Source organism: Nicotiana attenuata, unplaced genomic scaffold (genome assembly GCF_001879085.1).
Source record: "Nicotiana attenuata strain UT unplaced genomic scaffold, NIATTr2, whole genome shotgun sequence".
NCBI lineage: Eukaryota > Viridiplantae > Streptophyta > Magnoliopsida > Solanales > Solanaceae > Nicotiana > Nicotiana attenuata.
Window position 1 is genome coordinate 128,230 of NW_017672470.1, and position 22,904 is coordinate 151,133.

General features: G+C 36.6%; 2 protein-coding genes across 3 annotated transcripts; both read left to right on the top strand.

Moving 5' to 3' along the window:
- Positions 1–3,370: 3,370 nt before the first annotated feature.
- Positions 3,371–3,688, top strand: LOC109213337. Its single transcript, XM_019377125.1, has one exon. It carries the CDS (start codon positions 3,371–3,373, stop codon positions 3,686–3,688), a length of 318 nt encoding a protein of 105 aa, XP_019232670.1.
- Positions 3,689–11,612: 7,924 nt separating this feature from the next.
- LOC109213338 (adagio protein 1-like) lies at positions 11,613–22,184 on the top strand. 2 transcript variants are annotated; one of them, XM_019377127.1, is made up of 3 exons: positions 11,613–12,250; positions 19,800–21,420; positions 21,655–22,184. In XM_019377127.1, exons 1-2 carry the CDS (start codon positions 11,973–11,975, stop codon positions 21,409–21,411), a joined length of 1,890 nt encoding a protein of 629 aa, XP_019232672.1. In that variant the 5' UTR covers positions 11,613–11,972; the 3' UTR covers positions 21,412–21,420; positions 21,655–22,184. The 2 variants fall into 2 exon arrangements, with proteins under 2 accessions (XP_019232672.1, XP_019232671.1); XM_019377126.1 differs by having other exon boundaries at positions 11,614–12,250; positions 19,800–22,184.
- Positions 22,185–22,904: the final 720 nt, after the last annotated feature.

The following is a 22,904-nucleotide window of genomic DNA, read 5'->3' on the forward strand; positions in this document are numbered from 1 at the left end:
ACTCTTATAAGATTAAAAATTATTAATAGAAATAATGATGAATGTCATTACCTTAATCTAGATAATCAAATTTTTAAAGGATCTTATAGCTTAAATGAAAAACTCATATTTTATTTCATCTTCACTTTTGGAACATAAATGATAGTGTAAGAAGAAATACAAGCACCCAAGGGTGTGACCGTGACCTAGTGATCAATAAAGTGGGTGAGAACTATGAGCTCTAAAATTAAGTGGAGACAAAAATACCAGGTGATTTCTCTCATCTATCAAAACTATATCTTGTTGGATAGAGTCATATGCTACCATGATTATTAAAAAGCTAATTGGTGTGCTTTTTGTCCTACTTTACACCATTTTTATTTTCAAATGCCTAAATTATTATCACTATTTTTCATAGTGACATAAGCTTATACAACTTTCAGATATATAAGGAATTTTAAAAATTACCTAAACAAATTTAAGTATGGAAGTCTAATGTTCAAATTTCAATAGATGCAAGAAAAAAAGATAAGTGATATAGGAAGATTTTTAAATTTTTGGGAACAAAATTACTAAAACTAGCATTGATGAGAGATAGCATGCTAACTAAGGTAAATAGGGTGAATGTACGTTGGTATATGCAGCGTCATGATAAAGAATAAAGTAAAATACGAAAATAGTACTATTTTGCATTAAAATGATTCTAGTTCGGCATGTCATATAGTTCCTTTGTGTTTAAAGGTCGGAAAATTTTATATTAAAACAACTGGGCTGTTTCTTTTTCAACTTTATAGTCCATATTTCAATTTACAATTGAGTAGCCCAAAAATAACAGGCTCATATCCGAAAAAAAGGGGCATTATTTCCGTTTTTTGGGACTCAGAAGCGGGATTTTGTATCTTTCAGCGGGATTTTCTCTCATTCTTTCCATTCTTTTCCCCAAATCTACAAAAACGCAATCTTGCAGTCAATGCAACTCCAAAAACCCTAGAAATTCTTCTTCATCTCGAATTAACAACAAATCAAACACGGAAAGTGAATTTTTTTTGCTGCAATCAGCGCAATTTTCATTTTTGCTGCAATTTTGATTTCAACTTTTTGTTCGATGGAGCTTTTTCCAATTTACGTTCTTCATAGTGGTGAATAGGAAGAAAACAAGTTTATCAATTTCGTCAGCGATTGTGTAATAATCGAGTCGACATTCAGCTACAACAATTTAGTTACAGCTATTTCAGAACAGATTAGAATCGATTGTGATTTAAACACATTGGAGATTAACTTTCTCCCAAAGGATGGTTTGCCACCGATCCTGATTTATAACGATATGGGTGTTAAGGTGTATATGGAATTAAAGAAGAAAAACTTGAATTTCACTGAATACCCGTTGTATGTGACGGTGAAAGAGATTTATGATAATCGTTTGATTGGTACAAGTTCCTTCCAATTGTTTGGTTGGTACAAGTTCCAATTGTATAGATGTGTCCACAATTGATAGCACTGAGATTATGCCTGATATCGTATTTATTGAAAACACGAAATTTAGTGAAAACACAGATATAATAGATGATATGTCGAACGAATTTGTTGAGGAAGATCAAGTTTATAAGGATAAAGAGACAGTTGTCAGTGTGATGAAGAATTTTGCTGTACGCGAGAGGTTCCAATTCAAGGTTAGAAGATCAAGCGCAACAAGGTATGGCAATAGTTGTATATTCTGTTATATATATGTATAATTATGTATAAAGTAGTATATATTTGTATATAGGTATTAAAATTAGTATATATCTAGTTATGTTTTTGTATACAAGTGTATTTAGAAGTTGAATGATCTTTAATCCTAGGTATCACCTTATGTGTGTGGATGACAATTGTGCTTGGAGTTTCAAATCTTCTGTCGTTACAAGGCAAACATATTCAAGGTGAGAAGTTATAATAATAATCACACATGCGGCTATGGTGAAAGATACATAACACAACGTCAAGCTACTTCAGGTGTAATTGCTAGTATAGTCAAGAGAAGTATGTTAATCCACAAAAAAGTTTACACCGCAAATGATATAATAGAGGACATACAAAAGCAACACGGGATTGAAGTGAGCTACATGAAAGCATGGAAAGCTAAAGAGATAGCAATGGCAATGATAAGAGGGAATCCGAGTGATTCATATAAGGAGTTGCCGAAGTATTTTTATATGTTGGAGCATAGAAATCCAGGAACGGTTACAAAGTTGCACAAATCAGAAGATGGATGCTTTCTTTATGCATATATTTCGCTATATGCATCTATCAAGGGTTGGGAGCATTGCAGACCGATAATGCTTGTTGATGGAAGTTTGCTTAAAGCAGCATATAAGGGTACCATATTGACTGCTTGCACAAAGGGTGGAGCTGGTGAGTTGACTGCATCTACCTTGTTCTGCAGTTTGTATAATGTTGTAGTTTCATGTATAAAAGTGTATAAGATTTCACAGCTGTTGTTTTAATAAAATTTGCAGTTGGTATAAAGTTGTATAATTGTGTATAACTGTGTATAAGATTTGTATAATTGTCTGAATCCTAATATCTATTTTATATAAACAGGAAAAATCCTTCCGCTTGCATATGCAATTGTAAATTCAGAGAATAACAAATCTTGGGAGTGGTTCTTTGTCCAGATAAAGGGTACTTTTGGTGTTAAGGAAGGGATGTGTATAGTTTCAGATAGAAACGAAAGCATCTTCAATGCCACAAAAGATGTGTACCCAAAAGTACCACATTGTATTTGCATGTTTCACTTGTGGCAGAATGTAAAGCGCACATTCAAGAAACATCACAAACAATTGAAGGTTATCTTCTTTGCTTTGGCTAGAGCTTACACGATAGAGAAGTTTGACTACCATATGACAGAGATGTGCAAAATTGATCCGAGGGTGCAGCCTTACTTGTTCGAAATTGGCTACGAAAGGTGGTCTAGGGCATACTCCAAAGTGAAAAGGTCGATGGTAATGACTTCCAATATTGCAGAGTCAATTAATGCAGCAAACAAGGATGCTAGAGAGTTACCAGTAATGCGATTGCTGGAGTACATGACAAATTTGCTGCAATAGTGGAACAACAAAAACAGAAAAAGTGCAACGGAGACATCTACGGAGCTTGGCGAAAAGTACGACAAACTCCTTTGGGAAAATCTAATTGCATCGGAGCAAATTATGGTAAAACGAATCAAATATAATGATGCTTGGCACTGCTAACTTGCATTTTTTAACTTTTTTTTTTAAAAAAAAAATAAACTTTTGTAGGTGAGGCTTGCTACGGAGCAATTATATACTGTGTTTGAAGGGGTAAGGCGAAATATAGTGTGCCTTGAAGAGGGAACATGCAGTTGCGGAAAATTTCAAATGGATGAACTTCCATGTCCCATGCTTGGGCGGTTTGGAAGAACCAGCAGCTGAAACCTGGCCAGTATTGCTCTTTTTACTACAAGAAGGATAACCTCCTTAGAACTTATGAATTTCCAGTGAATCCGATGCCAGATGAGAGTTTATGGGTAATCCCAACAGAGGTTCTGGAAGATGTGGTCCTACCACCTAAAGGGAGAAGGAATGCAAGAAGGCCAAGAAAGGAAAGACTCAAACCTGCTTCAGAGAAAGAGTCTAAGAGGGCGTTTTCATGTTCTGTGTGTGGACAAGGTGGTCACAATAGAAAAACATGTAGGAATCGACCAAAATAAATAGTTGGAAATATAACAATTCCTATTACATTTGTTGTCATGTTGAGTAGTTAAGTTTCACAAACAATAGAGTTACAAATGTTGAGTAGTTAAGTTTCACAAGCAATCGAGTTACAAATGTCAATAAAGAATTACAATTTACACTATATATTGCAATTATGTTAAATATGTTTCATTATACATGTTATCCAATAATATGTGTTGTTGTTTTCAATGGTGCTAAATATATTGATAGATTGTACAAATACAAAGCAGAACTGCAAACAATCAATGGTATTATATGTATACAGATGTATAAATGAGAGTATAAGTTTGTATAAAATTGTATAACTATGTATATTATTGTATACATATGTATAAACCCTGCAACATTAACAAAACTGCAACCATAATAAAAATACATACTTTGTTCAAAGACAAAAGTAACTGAAATATTCATTAAAATGTAATTCATTCACAGCCACAATGTGTAATGACTACCACAAATTACAAAAAAAATAAAAACATCTATAATATCCTTTAAGGTTATCGCACAAGTAGCAGAATAGTACTTAGACAAAACTAGGCAACAACTCCTGATACATAGCAAAACTACATTAAAATGGAAAAAACAGAACTACTTTCTCGGTCGTCCCCTCTTCCTCTTCTTGAAAAGTCTCCCCGTTATTTCATCACCACTAATTGCACGGGACTGCTGTTTTTTCCTTCCATAATCCCATAACAGAGATCCCCACCTGGTGCGAAGTGTCTTAATGTCAAAATTATCTTTTCGAATTTCCTTACCAAGGATGAAATACTCAGCAAAGCCAACAACAAAAGCACCACAATCACCGTAATTAAAAATAAATTAGATTCTCTGTACGTTACTGTAAATAGGTACACTAATAGTAAAATAGTAAAACAATTGAGATTAACCTACCATTTGATCTGTTGGGGTACATTATTAACCAGACTAATCTACAAAGCATCAGAATGGGATTTATCGGTATATGCACCATTGTTCCAATCAATGCCCTTCTTCTCGACATAAAAATCAGAACTCTTCAAGAAGTAAGGTACCAGAATTGCATAAGGTAATGCAACATCCAAAGCAAGTCTATCATTAATAGCTCCACAGTTAGAGTCATAGATGTGGATGCACCTATCTATTAACGTAAACAACCCCAAAACCCAATGGCCCAATTTTGCTCTTCCGCGCTTCACATAGATAGGGAATAAGACGTGGTCAACAGTGTGCCACGGTACATTTGCATCACAATAATATCCTCTAATGTACTCTTCTATCTCATGCCATTCAGGAATCACAGAAGGATCTTGATTCACTTTGAAATCTTAATACGGGGAGTTGATTTTGTTACCAAAGGCAAAGTCGGTTGTAGTAAACCGCATGGCAACATTCGGCCCATATTTTCCCCTCTTCCTCAAATAATAAAAGAGGACATCCAAGTGCTGAGACAAGAAATAAAACAAAACAACCATCACTACTAGATTTTTTAAATATAGAAATTTATACGCTATTATACAGAGTTATACATATTTATACAAGGTTATACAATCTTATACTGTGATTATACAAAGCTATGTATACACTATGGGGGTCTCAAACAATAAAGATACGCAACAAATAAAAAAAGGCATTAGAACAGAAAGTTATTAAATACCGTGTCAATCAAAGGTCGACCACAATACGCAAGTGAGTGGAACCAATCCTTCGTGGTCACATGACACGAGCCAAAAGTAAAAGCTTCTGCAAGCTTATTACTTCACCGGTATATATATTGTTGGCACTTCAAATCACAAAAAATAAAAAGTAATCAGAACTACCTTCATTGACAAGTATAAAATCAGAACATGAAAGATTAAAGAAAGTTAATATACCTTCGCCTCGTATCCATCCCATAATCAACAAACGCGCAAAACTCTTTAGCCAATGGCGACAATGGATCAAAATCATCAATTTCGATCGTGAAAGGATGCTTGATATCAAAAATGAGCTTGTGCGCCGATCCTGATGCCCCCGAATCAAAAACTGGCAAATATGGAGATTTGGCATATTTTCCTTGTATTTTCTGTCGAACCGACTGTTCAGGAGAAATGTAATCCTCTTCTACGTCTATGATGGATGGTCTGTGAAGCACAATTTGGGACATCTGTAGCGCAGCTAAATCTTCATCGCCAATGTCATCCCAAAATGTATCACCCTTGACATCACCTGCTGCCCCTTAGGCAGAGAAAACCAATAATAAAAAACTTTCAAAATGAAGAAAAGAAAAATCAGACAAAAAAAGATAAAATGCAGAACGAATACCATGATCAGCACCATCAGTAACTCCCTCGTTTGCTTTGACACCTAAATCTGTTTGGTCAGCTAGCGCGTTATCTTGATTCACTTTATTGACAAAGTCAGGAACAACATCATATTGATAGCCATCAAATTCGCCGAGACAAGATGTATTGTCATCAGACACGCACCGACGAATCTAATAAAAAACAATAGAAATTAGTCAACTACCAATAGAAAGGCATAACTGTTGAGTGATGATTCAGAGAAGGCATAACTGTTGAGTGATTTGGTTTTATCAGTAAAAAATTACCTTAGAATTAGGAAAATCAGGAACATCCTCCCTCATTTGCTTGGTTTCCTTCATATTCAGAAAACTGAACACTTTTTCAAAGGAAGAAACTACATAACTGTTGAGTGTCGTAACTGTATCAGTCAACTACAACAAAAAACAACAAAAACAACAAAAGTAAATAAACAACCATGTTTTTAACCAAAAAATCATGTATATACAAAAAGTACCAATAAACTACAGAAAAGCTAAAGCTCCAGTACCTTTCCAACAGCACTCCTCAACTTCTCAACTTCAGCATTAAACAGATCAATACGCACCGAAGGATTATAACTCGGGTTTGGCTGTCGATCCATATTCTGAGGAAAAGGTCGTTTAGACTGTTGCTCCATATTCTGAGGATAAGGTTGTTTAGACTGTTGCTCCATATTCTGAGGACAAGGTGGAGATGCAGCGAAAGAATCATCAGTGTGAAAGGCAGGTACCTCCCCTGATGCAACATCATCGACATTAACATCAAAAAGCGTGGCGATGTTCAAAGTTGACATCTCTTCACGAGTAGGGGAAATGTTCCTATAGTTCAACTACAAGAAGAAAAACTGGATTACAATAGTAGAAAAAGGAAATTGTGACATATTCATAAGTATTCATACTTACAGAAAAACTGAAATCATATATGAAGAAGTATTATGGTACAAAATATTTACCTTGTCGATACTAGACATGATCACCCCGCCAGTCAAATTCGCATATGTTGGAGTCTCAGTGACTTTCCAATTAAGAATGCGTGGCATATTTGTGCCAACGCGAACAGCTAGATGCTTGTCAACCATAGAGCAACACTCAAAAAACCATATTTGTAATGCAAATGGCAAACCTCCAAGCCTATACATTGTTAAATAGTCACACTTTTCTATTCCTCATTGTCTTTAAAATATCTTCAACTGACTTTTTTCCCCAAGCATACGTCTGATATTGACCACTTTCAATGATATCAAAATCATCTTTGTTGATACCATGATCATTGGCATCTGAGAATATGAAATGATGGACAGACACCATCAAGGCCATCTTGAACGCATCTTCGTCCGACTTTCAGTCCTTTTTCTTGAAGCGATCAAGAAGCTGCCCCCTTGTTATAGCCTTTTTTTCATCTCCTGGAAAATACTCTTTTAGCAACCTATTGACATCTGGTTTGTCATAGAAAATGGTGTCTTCTTCTACACACTTCAAACCAGTGATAACAACAAACTCTCCAATGCCAAAACGCAACAAACAACCATTAATTTTCACCCACAACTCCTTTTCCCGTCCTGGGACAACTTCCCTCAATAGTATACAATGAATAAGTTGATTTTGAATTTTAAATTGAGGGAGGTCCAAGAAGTACCCAAAACAACTAGCACGGAACATTTCAAGCTGCGTGTCAGTCAAACATTGCTTCAAAATGCTCACAATATCAGTCTCGGTATGGGAACTAATCCTGTTGTGGAAATGATCAACTGGTTCTATATAGAAGTCTCCAACCTTGCATATGGAAAAATAACAAGAAAGAGATCAGGAGCAAAAACTATACTAAAATATTGTATAAACATGTAAAAATTAGTGTAGCAGTACTTGTATAAAGATGTATAAAAAGTTGTATAACTTTGTATAAAATTGTATAAACATATATAAAATTAATAGCAACACAGGGAATACCTTCAGCTTAGCTTTTCTCTCATTCAATTTACAGAGAATAGCAAACCTTTGTTCTTTGGATATGCAATCAAGACCACTCTCACCCATCGTCCTTGATCTTTCTCATTTTCGGTTTAACACTGGGACCTACATCATCTTCATTAACCAACTCAACTTTCAGCTTTTCTTTTGATTTTTCAGGTCTCCCATATTTCTTACTCCTTATTCTAACAATGTTAACCGGAGTAGGAGTATTACTCGTCTGCGAACGAGTCATTTGACTGCTCTCTTGTTGCAACTTTTTTGTAGGAGCAGGAGACTCAAAATCATCATCATCGGGAGCTTGGACATGCGTATTCACTTCAGAATCAGGGGTTGAGGGCAAGTCCCTCAATGATTGCGAACGAGTCATTCGACTGCTCTCTTGTTGTGAGTTTTTTGGAGGAGCAAGAGACTCAAAATCATCTTCATCTGGGGCCTGGACATGCACATTAGCTTCAGAATTAGGGCTTGAGGGCAAGTCCCTCAATCTTTTCACAAAATCGAACTTAATGCCTTTTCCAGCAACCTTCACTTTGCTTTTAGAAGCAGGTATTTTTGAACGCATTTTCTACAATAAAACAAACAAAGCTTTAATAAAAGTAAAGACAAGTGAAGGAAAACACAAAAATCAAACCAAAAATAAAGGCCATGAACACAAAGCAGAGACCATTTTTCCCAAATTGTAACAAAACGCAAAAAATAAAAAATTCTACCCTAAAAGTCGAAATAACAAAGCATGCAAACTGAAACATCAAGTTTAGGCCCAGAACGAAGATAGAAGGAACACAAAATCAAACGAAAAACACAACAACATTGTAAAGAAAATACTCATAATCAGAAAAGCAAAAAAATTAAAAATAAAACAAAATTTAAAACCAAAACTGTGGTAAAAGCATAAAATGAAACGAAAATTACCTTAAATAAGAGTAAAAGCTCGAAAAAGTACTTGAGACCCAAAATTGGAGGACGGTTGTTGCCTTCGTCTCTGAGAAAAGTGTGAGAAGAAGAGAGAGAAAACAAAAGAGAGAAAAAGAAATTTAAAATCGAAAACCGTTGTTTTAATATTTGTGAGCTACCGGGTGAAAACTAAATTTCAAAACATATACAACCTGGGCTAACCAGGTAAGGGCTTCAAATGTGGGTTATTTTCGAATGGGCTGTATGGCCCAAGTGATATATGATGTAATTTCTTCTTTAAAGGTCACTTGTTCGATTCTTTACGAGCATTACTTCTTTTTCTAATTTAATAGTAACAGTTAAGTGGCTCGCAATGACTAGCCGGGCTAGTCTAGCACCCTATTTCTCGACCAACAACCCCCGCTTCACCCCCACCCATTGTTTCACCGCCCTACCGTTTAGAGGCGGATTTTGGAGTTGATAACTGGGGGTGCCATTGTCTACCATTAGTGAAGAAGATTGGACTAGGGTATACATTTGGTCGGTTCGATTAATTTTGAATTGATTATGTTCCGTTCGGTTGGTTCGATCCTCTTAATATTAATCCATTTTTATTTACAAGATCTTTGGTGCATAAACAAATACGTGATCATCAAATTGAATAAGTTTAGTCCGGTTCGATCTAATTCTCTCGATTCAAATTCTATTAAATAATGTGATTAAAAACATAAATAAAAATAAACTTTTAAATTAGCAAATACACCATCTTCATATAGCTAGATTAGAATTATGTCTACTGATGCCGTCATTTTAGAAAATTTTGAAAATCAAATAATAACATTAGATAGATAACGAAAGAAAATAATTAAAATCACATTCAAATAAAAATTTGAAGTTATTAAAAAAAATGGAAGGAAAAATATAATTTAATAAATACTAAAAATGAGGTTGTACAAAGAGAGAAAATACAAAACATGAAGAACTTAAAAAAAAATTGAGAAAAGGAGCCGAAAGAATACAAAGAAAATAGAACATATAAGATCACACGGATAAGAAAATCCACTTTAGAATACAATGGGATTCGATCTTGCATCCTTCACTTAAAATCTTAGCAATTTAACCATGTCACATGGAGTCAATTCGGTTATTCGGGTGCCAAGCTTCAATTTAGTATATATATGAGGTCATTTTAACGCAAAATACCAATATATACTTAAAATTTTATCCGAGCGATCAAGTGGCGTGGTACCCCAAAACAACTATATAGATCAGCCCCTGCCACCCTCAACCACCACACCCACCCCCTAACCTCGCATCCGGCCCGCCCAGCCCCACCCATCCGACCCCAACACCACCCAACCACTCTCCACCCCCACAACCTGAACACCACCCAACCGCTCTCCACCCCCACAACCTCAACCTAAACTCCTCACTCCCACCCCCTACCAAAACCACCCCACACCCTCCAACCCAACACTCCACCCACAACCATCCCTAAACTCACCTATTCCATAGTGTTTGTCTAAATTGTATATTTTTCGAAAAATTATTCTCTACTCATTAACAGATATTTCGAAAAAAAGTTTTTCATTCACCAATCAAATATAAGAAAATAAATGATAAAACTTTTCTACGGTAATTCTCCAACGAGTTATTAAAGCTTAACCTCTTATAATAATTTAGACTATCATTAATGTATTCAAAAAAACAAAAAATTATCTACCATACAATTGTAGTAATAGGTTTGAATGTTCTATTAAGATGTTCTTATTGTTGCGATTTGTTATTTATTTACTTTTTTTAATTTGCACAAAATGTTGTATACACCACTGCTGGTTGGAAAACACTGTTTTCAAAAACTAATGAAATATAACATTTAATTATTCAATTCTTACATTTTACTTTACTGCTTGTTTGGATGGTTGTTCCTCATTGTATCGTATTATATTGTTATCCCAAAACAATATTTGTTTTGATTGTTTCACTAAAATTGGTTGTATTGTATTGTTAAATCCATTGTTCCGGAACAATGAAAAGTCCCCTCTTTTGAAACAACCGATTTGGTGTGGTGGGATCGTTTTCTATTTTTCTTTCCAATTATGCCCTAACTTATTACTCCACAATCCTATTTTACCCTTTACCTTTTTTTTCTATTTTAACTCCAAATCTCCAACTTCTAACCTACTTTGTTTTTTTCCAGTACTTCTGCCGCCAACGTTAAAGATGTTTTGCCGCCTTCTATTTTACTTTTTCTCCTAATTTGCTTTTAACTCAATTCTAATTAGTTGTGCTCCTTTGTTTTGCCTTCTTCTGTTATGCTTTCTTAAGGTGTTTTGCCTTCTTCTGTTTTATTTTTAAACAATTATTTTATGCATAATTTTTGATAAATTCAATGTTTAAATAATCGAGGGTATTTTAGTAAACTTATCAGTTACAGTACAGTACGATACAGTCAAACCAAACAGCAAAATATTATTTAACAATGACAAACAATACAATCTATTCAAATATTGTATTCATAAAACGATACGGTACAATACGATACAGTACAATACAATACATTATAAAACGACGGGGAACAATGATCCAAACAGACTGTTAGCAATAATTTATGTGTATATATATATATATAGACACAAATTAAATTTTAAAGTAATAATGGGAGGTAGAATACGACGAAGGGCGTATTCGGTAAGCTAAGATAACACGAAAATCTCAAAATCCATGGAATACCCAAAGATTTTTTTGTTTTTCCACCCACACAAACACACACCCACAACCACACCAGCCGATATCATCCAAAAGCGGTGAATACACGCCTTGCACATGCTTTCTTCTCAATAAACCTCCTCTCTCTGTGGATCGCTCTGTTTTCCTAATTTCTTTCCCTTTAAAAATTTCGCACAATTTCGCCAACCACTCATTTTGTTTCCTTGCCCATAGCTCAGGCAAAAACCCTAAAACATAATCGAACCGTAATTCTCCTTTCAAAATTGGAGTTTTCTCTAAAAACCAGCATTTGCATTCGAATTCGACTTCAAATTCAAAATCCGACCATGGGGTAAAGAAGAAAAAGAAGATATATAGGCGCGATGGAGTGGGACAGTAACTCGGATTTGAGCGGAGAAGATGATGATGTGATTGAGGAAGAAGTCGACGACGAGTTAGATGAGGATGGGGAGAAGCTAGGGTTTATGTTGAGTGGTGGCGGTGCGGCCTTGCCTTTCCCTATTGACTCGCTTCTGCAACCGGCGCCCTGTGGTTTTGTTGTGACCGATGCTTTAGAGCCCGACCATCCGATTATATATGTCAATTCTGTCTTTGAGATGGTCACTGGTTACCGTGCTGAAGAAGTCCTTGGCCGCAACTGGTAATTTTTTTTGTTTTTCTACTTTGTCTACTTTGAAGTATAATTATCTATTGCTTCATAGTTTGTTGTATATTTGTCTTTTTCTCTTTGATTTTCAGAATTTTGTTTGTTAAAACTTCATTTTAATCAAGCTTATGGGGAATTATAGCTACTAAAACCTACTGATACCAGATTAAGTTAGGATATACATTTTTTTTAATTGATGGTGGTGGCCACGCCAGCTTGCGTGCACCATGAATGTTCCATGAGATACCTGCTACCTCCCCACCAGCACAGGTACCAGGTAACCCACCAAGGCCTAGGCAAATGGTTTTTCTCGCCTGGGATCTGAACTTGAGACTACATGGTTCTTGTCCCACTTCATTGACACTTGGGAGCTAGTTACAATATGCATATTGTAGCGTGCATCAGTGACTTTTATGGTTTGGTGCGCATTGTAGTTAGTTTTTGTTAATGCATAATATAAATTTAGAGTCTTAGACTCAATGTTTAGCTGCAAATTTTCAACTTAATCTATTATATGTGCAGTTAAATTTCAAGTGATTTAATTTAAGCATGACAAATGTATCAAGTTCGGCAAGGATTGATAAACCAGTTGAGTTAGAATGACAGATGTAGTTAATTTCTACTGCTTGATTCTAAAGCAGAGAAAGATTAGGAGAACGCTATGCAAATTATTATGCTTTTTTTTCCTTCAGTAGATAAGTGAAGTTCTACTTGTATGCTTAAAAGAGAGAACTATAGGTTCCTTGACGTTTACCAGCTGTTACTGTGCAGACTGACTTAACTTTTAGTGAACATTTTTTTTGGTTTATACCTTTGTTACAACAAATCGAACGGGGGGGGGGGGGGGGTGTGAGATAGGTAGGAAACCAAATTTGATATTTTGTCCTCCTTTTTTTATATTGGAATTTGGAAAGTAGTACAAAGGTGTACTAGGTGTTTTTTGATGAAGTAAGTAGTTTCATAGAAAGGTGTACTAGGTGTTCTATCTTGAAGCAATAGCTGCTTACATCATTAGACTTAGAGAAATGATGGGACTAGTGAAGACCTGGTATTGTCACATTTGGGAATTCAAGGGAAAATGTAACAGAAGAAAATGGAGCAGCAATGCTGATCAATGGCAAAGGGAAATTGGAAAATACCTTTACCTTTGTGGGAGTGTTTCGATGCCTGATTCCATTGTGGAAGCGTTTCAATGCCTGATTGCATTCTTTCTATTTTAATATCCTGAAGAATCACAGGCTTGTGATGGTTCTTCAAAAGGTCCCTACAAGGCAAGTGAACCTTGAGGCACAATTCGTATTGTCCTCTGTGTTGGATCATATCCTTACACTTATATCTCAGGTGCTGGTCAGCTCTAAAAGTTCAGGACTTCAACAATTGTAAGTCAGAGTAATCAAAAGCGAAAAGCATAAAGAAGCGCCGATGGTGCTGAAGCTTTAAGCGCAACGTGCAATTAAAGCGTGGGCTTTAGCGAAGAAAAGCATCAATTAATATATTTTAGTTGTTCTAATGGCAATTACACACTTGAAGATGTGCTTATTCATCAAAAGCATAACTCCTCTAGATGGTCCGTATATATCTTGTGGCAATAAGCAAAAATATTGATCACCACATAAAATGCAAAAAATGGAGCTGTCCTCATTTTTGGGTTTTATTACCTGTTTTCAGCCTAAGTATTTTTCTTCATGTTGTGACTATAGAAAAGGGTTTAACCTGTAATAATCTTGATTTACAACAGTCTAAACTCAGTTCATATATGAATCCTAGAAGGAAATGTCATTTTGGGGGATTAAATGACTTAGAAGCAGGTTTATCCTTGAAAAGATTAACCAAGCAAATTGCCCACCACCATCCCTCGGCCCCACACCCAAAGAAACAGAGAACAATAAAGATTCCCCTTGTTAATGCTATTTTTTCCACATCTAGGATAGGGCAATCAGTTTCTCCTAAATTAAAGTCCTGGCTGCTATAGTTGCTGGTTTGTAACTTGTCTTAAGTTAAAGTTCATCCTAGGCAGAGTGGAGATTGGATGAAGTGCTTGTGTAATGTGTATTTTCTAGGTGCTGCTTAGGCCTCAGAATTTCTTCAATATTGCAGATAAAGTTTTTGAGTCCTGTCTAGATCTAGTGGATGGCTGAGAACCCAAATGGAAAAATTGAGGGGCGATATTTAAATTCTGATGTTTTCTTGAGCACAAGGGAAGTTTTTCTATGTTGCCAACTCATAGCAAAATTTAGCGCCAACAGTGTTGGTTTGAGTTTGCATGGATCATCACATATGTTTAGGTATATCAGCTTGAGTCATGTTTCTGGAGGGGGGGGGGGAGTGGGCGTTCTTGTATATTATGCTATTGCAATCATTGTGCAGAAAACTATTACTCCCTCTGTTCCAGTTTATGTGAACCTAGTTCTTTTTTGGTATCTTCCAAGAAGAATAACCCCGTTCTTTTGGAAACGAAAAAAGGGTAGCCCGGTGCACAAGGCATCCCGCGTTTACGCAGGGTCGCACCCCAGGGGGTGTGATGTAGACAACCTACCCTAATGCAATTTAACAAGTACTATGACATGTTTAAGACCACAAGTTTCAAAAGAATTAGAGCCACACAAATGTTATAGCTTGTTTATGATCTCACTTCCAACGGTCTTTATTTCTTTGTTAAACTCTATGCCAAGTCAAATAGGTTCATATAAACGGAGGGAATATCTCAATAGGGTGTATGATTGGATCGTGGGAATTAGTGTTGGAGTGTAACCTGGCGATGGATTGAACTAAATTTAGTGACACTAATATGCACAGGTTTAGTGGAAACATTACATTTGATTTGGTAGTTCTTAAGTTCATCTCCTTCACCAAGGTTGCACGCACTTATTAAATTGTCACAATCAGTTCCATCAGCTGCCAAAGCTCACACCCTTCACCAAATCCTACACCTAGTGTAGAAAATATTGCGTCTTTGTGTCAATTCATCTTCTTCACCCCTGGAATATAAGACTCTTCTAATCATCAATCCTTCATTTACGCCCTTACCTTTCTCATTTCCTTTTCCACCCAAGCAGCCATATGCAACATTAACATCACCTTAGATTACTTACACTTGGTTCCTTAATTTTTTGTTTGATAAGGTAAATAATGGGAAAACCCCGTATACAAGTCGTATACCAAAAGTAAAGAACCTACACCAAAATATGGCTCTCTACAAAAGAACATCACCTTAGATTATTTACTCTTGGTCCTTAATTTCTCTTGGTTCCTTAATACCTCCTATACAAAAGAACCATCTTTTTCCAATGAAATTACATCAACACATAAGTCAATCTCATCCTCAAGTAAACACAACTTCACAAGTGGAATCACATGTAAATATTCCCAATGAGTCAACACCACATTTATCATGATTAGAATCCACACCTTTAAATGAACTACTCACATAAGGAAGCTTCATTCTCCAATTAACTACATGGCACACTTTGAAAAGCATTGTCACAAGAAAAAATATTTAGTGTAGCCAAGTTACCTTGATCTTTCCCTATGAGCTTTATATTTACCTTTGTCAATGTTAGAAGCTTGGGATGGGGTACTTTTGTTGTAGCATAAGCTTATTTGTAGTTGCCAAGAATGCCTCTAGAATCATTTGTAGAACCTTTCACATCAATCTTCAATGACTTGTCTTCAACTCGTGACATGGGAGACTTACCACGGCTAAGCATTTGTTTCAAGAAACTTTCCCCTTGATTCTTTATCACATGTTTCTTGGGCCATTCCAGCTTCTCATTTGTGCTCTTACTATATTCAAGCAATTCCTTAAATGTACGCTCTTTACCCTCCTCAATGTTTACTCATTGATATTACTTCTTCCTTGCTCCTCAAGTGTAACTCATGAGAATAACATTCTTAATTAGAGTGATCTTGTGACCTATTTGATTCCTCACTATTATATCCCCACCTTTCAACTCCATAGCCATCCACACCATAGGTATCATCCTTTATAATCATTGTGGAGTATGCCTTTTTTTTTTTCCGTCTCCTTAGAACTCAAGGATACAGTGGTACGAGCCTATAGAACAGATCCTGTTCAAGTAAGGTCGTTGAGTATACCTTTCTTGCTTATTGCTTTACTCCTCCCAACTCCATAAAAACACGTACCTCCTAACTTCCTTGAATCTGTAAAAGACGCGCGTTAAAACAAATAAAACTGGTTAGCATCAAGAAGGACCTCACAAGTTATTCCCTTACATGTATTACCCAAGAGATATCCCCTCAAACCCCCGTATTTGCGCTCAAGATCATATTATTCACTCTCTTAAACTCACCGCTCTTGCTTGATACCAATTGACGATGGAAAATAATCTCACGTGTTTCAAGCAAATTGATGGAGAACCTAACAACCCTCAAGAACACCTATAAAAAGGAAGAACATAAAGATAAATGATAGGTAGGATAAGACCAATTAGATTAGAAATGACACTATCAAGTAATTGGAAACTTGATTCCTTGTAATCACAATCTAAGACCTAATCCAAAATTGGGGAAGAAAAAATGAGGAACCAAGCTAATGAAGCAATTAGCTAACCACAAGCAAAGTAACTTGAAACCCACTAACTAGCATTCAGATACTATTTTTAATCCGAAGGAGCAAGAAAAGTAAACTCATACATTGATAACTTGCTAGAAGAATCCGAGTTGAGGTTCAATTGAAGATATAAAGGTGAATTCCACAAAAGGGTTCTCTCATAAGAGAATTTTGTCATCAAAACATCATAAACTAAACCCTAACCTGAAAGACTTACTCTTCTATGCCAAGGTAATGGGCCAAGCCCAAATACAAAATAAAGAAGATCCTAAATAATTTCGTTGGCTATGTGATCCAAGAAAGGTGGCCATGTGACACAAGTGATTTGGTCATTGGAATAATATTTTCAGAAGTTCAAGTGCTAGTGAACTTATTAAATGTCTTAGTCAAATGTGTCAAACCTTTCCAACCTTCGGTCAAACTTGGTCAATTAGTCGTTGAGTCCTCTGGTGTTCTTAAATGGTGTAAACCATGACCATGTTGTTGTCAGGGAGAGAGAGCAAGAAAGGTAGATGGAGACTTTTGAAAGATATAACAGGTTAGTTGATATCTTTGCCTTGAGCTTGGTTCAAATGGCGTTGGGGCCTTCTGTTAAAGCTGAGCTAAGTTGAGCCTGAAACAAGTTGGGCTAGGGTTGCTAGCTATTCACTAAGACTAAGCACTTGTTGAAACTGCAGTTATATCGGTAGTGATCTTTCAGAATGAATGTGATCAATCGTTCAAAGGATAGTTTTTACATCCTCACGTTCCTAAAATTTTCTTATGCGATTTCTCCTGGGGTGCCAGTGGTGGACTGAAATAAGTTCAAATTTCTCCTGTTTGATTGTTTCCAAAAAGCAAATAAATGGTTCTTAACAGTTGATGAACTTTTTCCTTCTGAATTACAAACTCCTAACTGGTTTGACATATATTGGAAATATTCCTATGGGTAGTCAAATGAAACAAGGACTGGTCTTCACCTGATGTTAAAAGATACTATGGGTCTAGTTGACTTAGCCATCGATTTGTTACATGAGAATAGTGATCCATAAAACCAATCAAAATAAGATACTGATCTATAAAGCATATCTAGAAAAGAACACTGACCCATAACTTACGTGTTCTGCTAAAGTTTTAGTTTGTTGCAGTAAATAGATGCATAAGGCTGGTGGTTTTTACATTACTAATCGTTAGGTTTCAGCGTTCTTACATTATGACATGTTTTCTATTTTCCCATTTTCTTGGTCTCTTCGATTTTCCTCTTCTAAGAGTGTGTAGACACGGTAGTATTTAGGATGAGAGGAATGAGGACATATCACACTAATCCTACAAAAATAGGATTAAGTACGTTAATGTTGGGAACTATGAAATGGTATGTGGATGAGTGCCGAGGAAGGGTCAGTGAGGATCTAGAAAGTGTGAAGAAGTTTTTTGTCTGGAACTGCCGGTATATTTAAAATCTTCTTCTATTCCCAGTTTGCCACAGATTATCCTGTTGAAAACCAACTCTGTTGCATCTTGCTTCATCTATTTTCTTAAGAACCTGAATCAGGTAAAGCTTAATTATCTTTATGGTTATCATTCCCCAAACTGATTTTCTGCTACGAAGACGTGGGCTTTCTTGTGTGCAACAACTTCGCTTTTCTTGTGTATTTGGATGATACATGTCTTTTCTTTTTCTGCAATAATACAATTAACTGCAGCCCTCCAAATGCCAGCAGCACATAAAATAAAAGAAAAAGAAAATAAAGGAAGTTGTCATAAAGAAAACAGGGAAAAGAAACTTCTTTTTGTAAATGAAAGAATAGAGAAGTGTTGGGGAAGAGGTATGTTTTGGAAATCAGAAGGGTTGTAGGATTTTGAGTCACTTGCTTAGTGCTATCAGTGTACAGTACATTATAAGCAGCTGTTAACATCATGATTCAGATGTCCACATGGAATGCCGATTGCAACTATACAGTGAATCGTCTTAAATTCTGACAGATTATTTGTACTTTTCTCAGTAAATGTGGCGTCTCTTCATAGTTGTGAAAGGATTGAGGGTACGTTTGGTTACAGGTATTAGGCAAATAATCCATGTATATAAATCTGTATTGGATTTATACTACGTTTGGTTACCACTTCAATTTTGGTATAGCTAATACCTATATATTTTTTGTTGATGAACTATCTGTGATTTAACTGTACGATAATTTAGTGAGAAATGCAAGAAGAAGAACAAGAATATGCAGTTGGGATTTTATCTATTCACCATAAAGATACAAATAGAACAATTTAGAACATGGAGACCACCTGTTGCTGCATAGCTGAATACAGCTGCTTTCTGGATTGCTTCCATTTCATCCTAATGGAGAGGAGGGGGCATGGCAACCGGTAGTGGAGAAAGAAATGAAATAGGGTTTCCATTGTCTACTCTTCTGTTGCAATTTTAAAAACTTGAATCTGGATTTTCAATCTAATTTGGGGCAGTAGATGAATTCTCAAAGGTGAGATAAAGCTAGAGAAACTTAGGGGGAGAAATGGAAGGCAAAAGAATTTGGCTAAGAAGAAAGCCATGATTTTCGAACCTTCACTCTTCTTTTCATTTTTCCCAAAATGGGGTGGTTGATAATTCTCTGGTCGTGACCAAGGACATCGTTAATATAAATATAACTTGGTGTTGATTATTCTTTAATACAATTACATGAAATAGGAAAGCCCTACACAACTTCAAGGGTATAATTGTCAACAAAAGTTTATACAGTTTTAGACCAAATACAAGTCTAAGTTATACATTGTATATCTGAGTTTTAATACAATCAACCAAACGCTCGATGAAAAATAATCTCTGCATTACAATCCCAGCATTACTATTCCATGTATTTCAATCCCTTTATAACTTCTTACTAAAGCAAATGACCCGTGAGTGTTTATTTTGTGCCTGCTTTATCTTTTATAACCTCTGTTCACATAACACTCATTCTTACGCTATTTTTTTTTTCTTTTCTTGGGCAGTCGCTTCTTGCAATGTAGAGGCCCGTACGCCAAACGAAGGCATCCTCTTGTGGACTCAACTGTTGTAGCAGAAATTAGAAGATGCATTGACCAAGGGATTGAATTTCAAGGCGAATTGTTAAACTTTAGAAAAGATGGATCTCCTTTGATGAATAGACTGCGTATGACCCCGATATATGGGGATGATGAAGCGATAACTCACATTATTGGTATTCAGTTCTTCAAGGAAGTAAATATTGATTTGGGTCCTCTTCCAGGATCCTTGGTAAAGGAGCCTACAAGACTACTGGATAAGTACCGTTCTAGCCTTTCTTCTAGTGGACCAATCTCAGAAGGAAACCGCACTATCAGTCGTGGGTTTTGTAGTATATTGCAGTTGAGTGATGAAGTCCTAGCCCTCAAGATTCTTTCACGGTTGACCCCGAGAGATATTGCGTCTGTTGGTTCTGTTTCTAGACGACTTTATGAGCTGACAAAAAATGAAGATCTTTGGCGAATGGTCTGTCAAAATGCATGGGGTAGTGAAACAACTCGTGTGTTAGAGACAGTGCCGGGAGCTAAAAGATTGGGTTGGGGTAGATTGGCTAGAGAACTAACTACTCTAGAAGCGGCAGCATGGAGGAAGCTAACTGTTGGAGGTGCTGTTGAACCTTCACGTTGCAACTTCAGTGCATGTGCAGTAGGGAACCGTGTTGTACTCTTTGGTGGAGAGGGGGTCAACATGCAACCAATGAATGATACTTTTGTATTGGACTTGAATTCCAGCAATCCAGAGTGGAAATATGTCAAAGTCAGCTCTCCTCCTCCTGGACGTTGGGGACACACTCTCTCTTGTGTGAATGGATCTCATCTTGTTGTGTTTGGAGGCTGTGGAAGGCAGGGCCTCCTAAATGATGTCTTTGTGCTGGATTTGGATGCCAAACAACCAACTTGGCGTGAAATCTCTAGTTTGGCGCCTCCGCTTCCAAGATCTTGGCACAGCTCCTGTACCTTGGATGGTACCAAGTTGATAGTCTCTGGTGGTTGTGCAGATTCTGGTGTGCTTCTAAGTGATACTTTCCTGCTTGATCTGTCTATAGAGAAGCCTGTGTGGCGTGAGATACCGGTGACGTGGACTCCACCTTCTCGTTTGGGCCACACGCTGTCTGTTTATGGAGGCAGGAAAATACTTATGTTTGGGGGTCTTGCCAAGAGCGGTCCTCTGCGTTTTCGATCAAGTGATGTATTTACAATGGATCTCAGCGAGGAAGAACCATGCTGGAGATGTGTTACAGGAAGTGGAATGCCTGGTGCCGGAAATCCTGGAGGTGTTGCTCCTCCACCAAGGCTTGATCACGTGGCAGTAAGTCTCCCTGGTGGCAGAATTCTGGTCTTTGGTGGGTCCGTTGCTGGTCTCCACTCAGCATCTCAGCTCTACATTTTGGATCCAACAGAAGAGAAGCCTACATGGAGGATATTGAATGTACCTGGTCGGCCTCCAAGATTTGCTTGGGGACATAGCACATGTATTGTTGGAGGAACTAGAGCAATAGTCCTCGGAGGTCAAACTGGTGAAGAATGGATGCTCAGTGAGCTTCATGAACTATCCTTAGCGAGCTTGCCATATGAATAAAAAGGAAAGGTAATAATCAAGAGACGGTGTTGTGCTGAATTCACAATGAAAATTTTGCCTCAAGAATAAAGGGAGTCCCGAACAAACTATTGCAGTGCAGTTTTTACATTGCACCAAATGCACAAATGATTAGCAAGTACCCTTGAATTAGTGGCTGTCTTGTTTATTCTTGTGTGGCTCATAGGCCATGTTGATCAGATGGTTCTGTTGAGCAGATGGTCTTAATTGAGCTTAATTTTGCAGGTTTGCGTGCAATGATTTCGCTTGATGCACTTGAATTATTCACCCTTTGAAAGCTAGCTGTAGCTTGATAGATCAGTAGGTTATTCTGTATTCTTAGGTTTAGTTTGTATTGTGTATTGGATGTATGTGTTGTTCAACTTCTGTAATTTGAATCCCTTTGGGCAAACATGGAAAAAAAAGAAAAAGTAAAGGAAAAAAAAAGGTAAAGATTTGTAGAACCAGATGCATGGGGGTTTGTATTAGATTTATAATTACCCTTTGCTATGTTTAATAACAGTTCATGCAATGACATGTTTGTCGACTGTTTAAGCATTCCCAGACTAGAACAGCTTAATTAACCTCTTGCGGGCAAGCAAATTGTTTTGAAAAGTCTCTTCCTTGAGAGGATTTTTCAGTTCTTGCCCTCTCTCACTTGTGCGCATGCATATAGGTGGTGTCAGCTGAATGTATTCTTATGATGTAATGTACCAACATTCTGTGAAAATCTAATTGAATGAGGTGCAATTGTTTTGCACTCGTATGTTATGTAAGTTTTTACTTGTAATAGTTTTACTCAGGTATAATTCTTCTGTTGTGCCTCAGCCTTGTTTATGTTTACGGTTTTTTCTTTACCGTAGCTCGTATAGTATCATAAAGTTTTAAAGCTTTATATGGTGATTGAGAATAGAATTATATATATAAACTTCTGCGTTTTTTTTGGGAACAAATGGGGGAATACGTTTATTTTTGTCGGGTTTTCCTGAAGCAGTCTCTGAGTTGCTTGCATCGTTGTAATTGCCAATTGATTACTTTGATAAATTCAGTTTCTTTACCTGAGGCATCCATGCTATCCTATAGTAATGCACCAAATGAGAATTCTTAATATTGTTTACAAACAGAATGTAACGTCTTTCAGTAAGCTTAATAGTAATTCCATGCCAAGATTTTGATAAGAATCAGCAGGCTACAAATCAAACCATGGCCTCTTACTCGCCATCAAATTCAGTACTACGGATTATATGAGTTTCCTCGAGGAGCTTGCGTTCTGATTTGTCTGATTCTCAATTCAATAAGACGTTAAAAATGTACAGGGGTATTTTTTGGTAATACAAGTATATTCCCAAAACATACACACACACATATATATATATATATACACACACACAAGTGCTCCGGTGTGGGAAGGGGATCTTATTTTGAGAGGAATTTTACATGTTTATATTTTGGTCATAAATGTGTATTACCAAATACATACATACATACATACATAT